The sequence below is a fragment of the Chrysochloris asiatica genome, unplaced genomic scaffold (assembly GCF_000296735.1).
Source record: "Chrysochloris asiatica unplaced genomic scaffold, ChrAsi1.0 scaffold00033, whole genome shotgun sequence".
NCBI classification, from domain to species: Eukaryota; Metazoa; Chordata; class Mammalia; order Afrosoricida; family Chrysochloridae; genus Chrysochloris; species Chrysochloris asiatica.
The window spans coordinates 20,542,207-20,543,669 of NW_006408551.1; the positions used below are offsets into that span (position 1 = coordinate 20,542,207).

At 39.9% G+C, this 1,463-nt stretch overlaps 1 protein-coding gene across 1 annotated transcript in view; it reads left to right on the top strand.

Annotated features, from left to right (window-relative positions):
* The window catches only part of NUP107 (nucleoporin 107kDa), a 65,235-nt gene that overhangs the window by 13,205 nt on the left and 50,567 nt on the right, over nucleotides 1-1,463 (top strand). The window contains exon 7 of the mRNA XM_006859539.1: nucleotides 901-1,028. Coding sequence (XP_006859601.1) covers nucleotides 901-1,028 — 128 coding nt within the window. The remainder of the gene's footprint in view (nucleotides 1-900; nucleotides 1,029-1,463) is intronic.

The window sequence follows — 1,463 nt, forward strand, 5'->3', positions numbered from 1 at the left end:
ACACATACACACACGTGTGTGTTGTTACTAAGTGCTGTTGAGTTAGTTCCAACTCATAGCGACCCTGTATATGGTTTCCGAGGAGCAGCTGGTGGGTTTGAATTGCTGACCTTGTTTTCTGCAGTCCAGTGCTGATCTTACCAGGAATCTGGATGGATGGATGGATGGATGGATGGATGGATGGATGGATGGATGGATGGATGTTAAGTGCCATCAAGTTGGTTCTGACTCATAGCGACCCTGCATAGGGTTTCCAAGGCTGTAAATTTTTATGGGAGCAAAAATCTTCATCTTTCCACTGGTAGTTTCAAACTTCTGACTTTGAGATTAGCAGCCTGACTCGTAACCCCTCTCTACCAGAGATAAGCAGCTGGGGGTTTTGTTTGTTTGTTTTTTGGTAGAAATGTACAGAAGAGTGCTTCAAAAAGTTCATAGAAAAATGTAGTTAAGAGGCAATGGAATTTTACCCTAGAATGGTCAACCTTTCAAGATCAAAATAGCAGCCTTTACCCAAGGACCAAATTCAGAGGGGTTGGGAAAGAGGAGGAATAAACAGAAGCACAGGGAGGAGGTGGAGTAAGTGATGTTCCGCTGTGATGAAACGAAGTGTATGATTTCCTGAATGTAAAAAGGATGATTTGCTCTGGAAATTTTGGTATTTCACAATAAAAAAATAAGATTTTTTTTTTCCCATGAACTATTTGAAGCCCCTTCTATAACATAACACTTAAATTGAGGCCATTTTTAATGAGAATGTTAGATTAAATTTAACTAAGAAATAAGGGATAGGCAGGAAAAATCTTCCATTGTATAGTGTTCTCTTAATGTCTTGAAGAATCCAAAGTTATCAATGATTCAAAAGTTACAGAAAATTGACCTTTATCTGTCTGTTTAATTCAGGTGAATATATTGAATAAAATAGTGAGCCGAGCGACACCTGGACTTCAAAAGTTTTCAAAAACAGCCAGTATGCTGTGGCTTATACAACAAGAGATGGTCACGTGGAGGCTGTTGGCTTCTTTATATAGGTAAAATTGTGGTGGTGTTAAGTGCTATCAAGTCGATTCCAACTCATAACGATCCTGTATACGGTTTCCAAGGAGTAGCTTGGGGGTTTGACCTGCCAACTTTGTGATAAGCAGTCTAGTTTTTCTCCTGTAGTGCTACACCAGAAGTTCATAAAATTATGTAGCAGTCAGAAATGAAATAAACCAATTTCTAGACAAATTTAGAAGTTAGTTGTTGTTGTTAGGTGACAGCGAGTCGGTACCGACTCATAGCGACGAAGTTGGGCCATCCTGGTCTCCAAGGAACACTCTGGCTGCACTTCTTCCAGCACAGACCTGTTGGTACTATGGGCAAACCATGGCACTTTCAATATTCTCCTCCAACACCATAACTCAAAAGCATCAATTCTTCTATGGTCTTCCTTATTCACTGTCCAGCTTTCTCATACATATGAG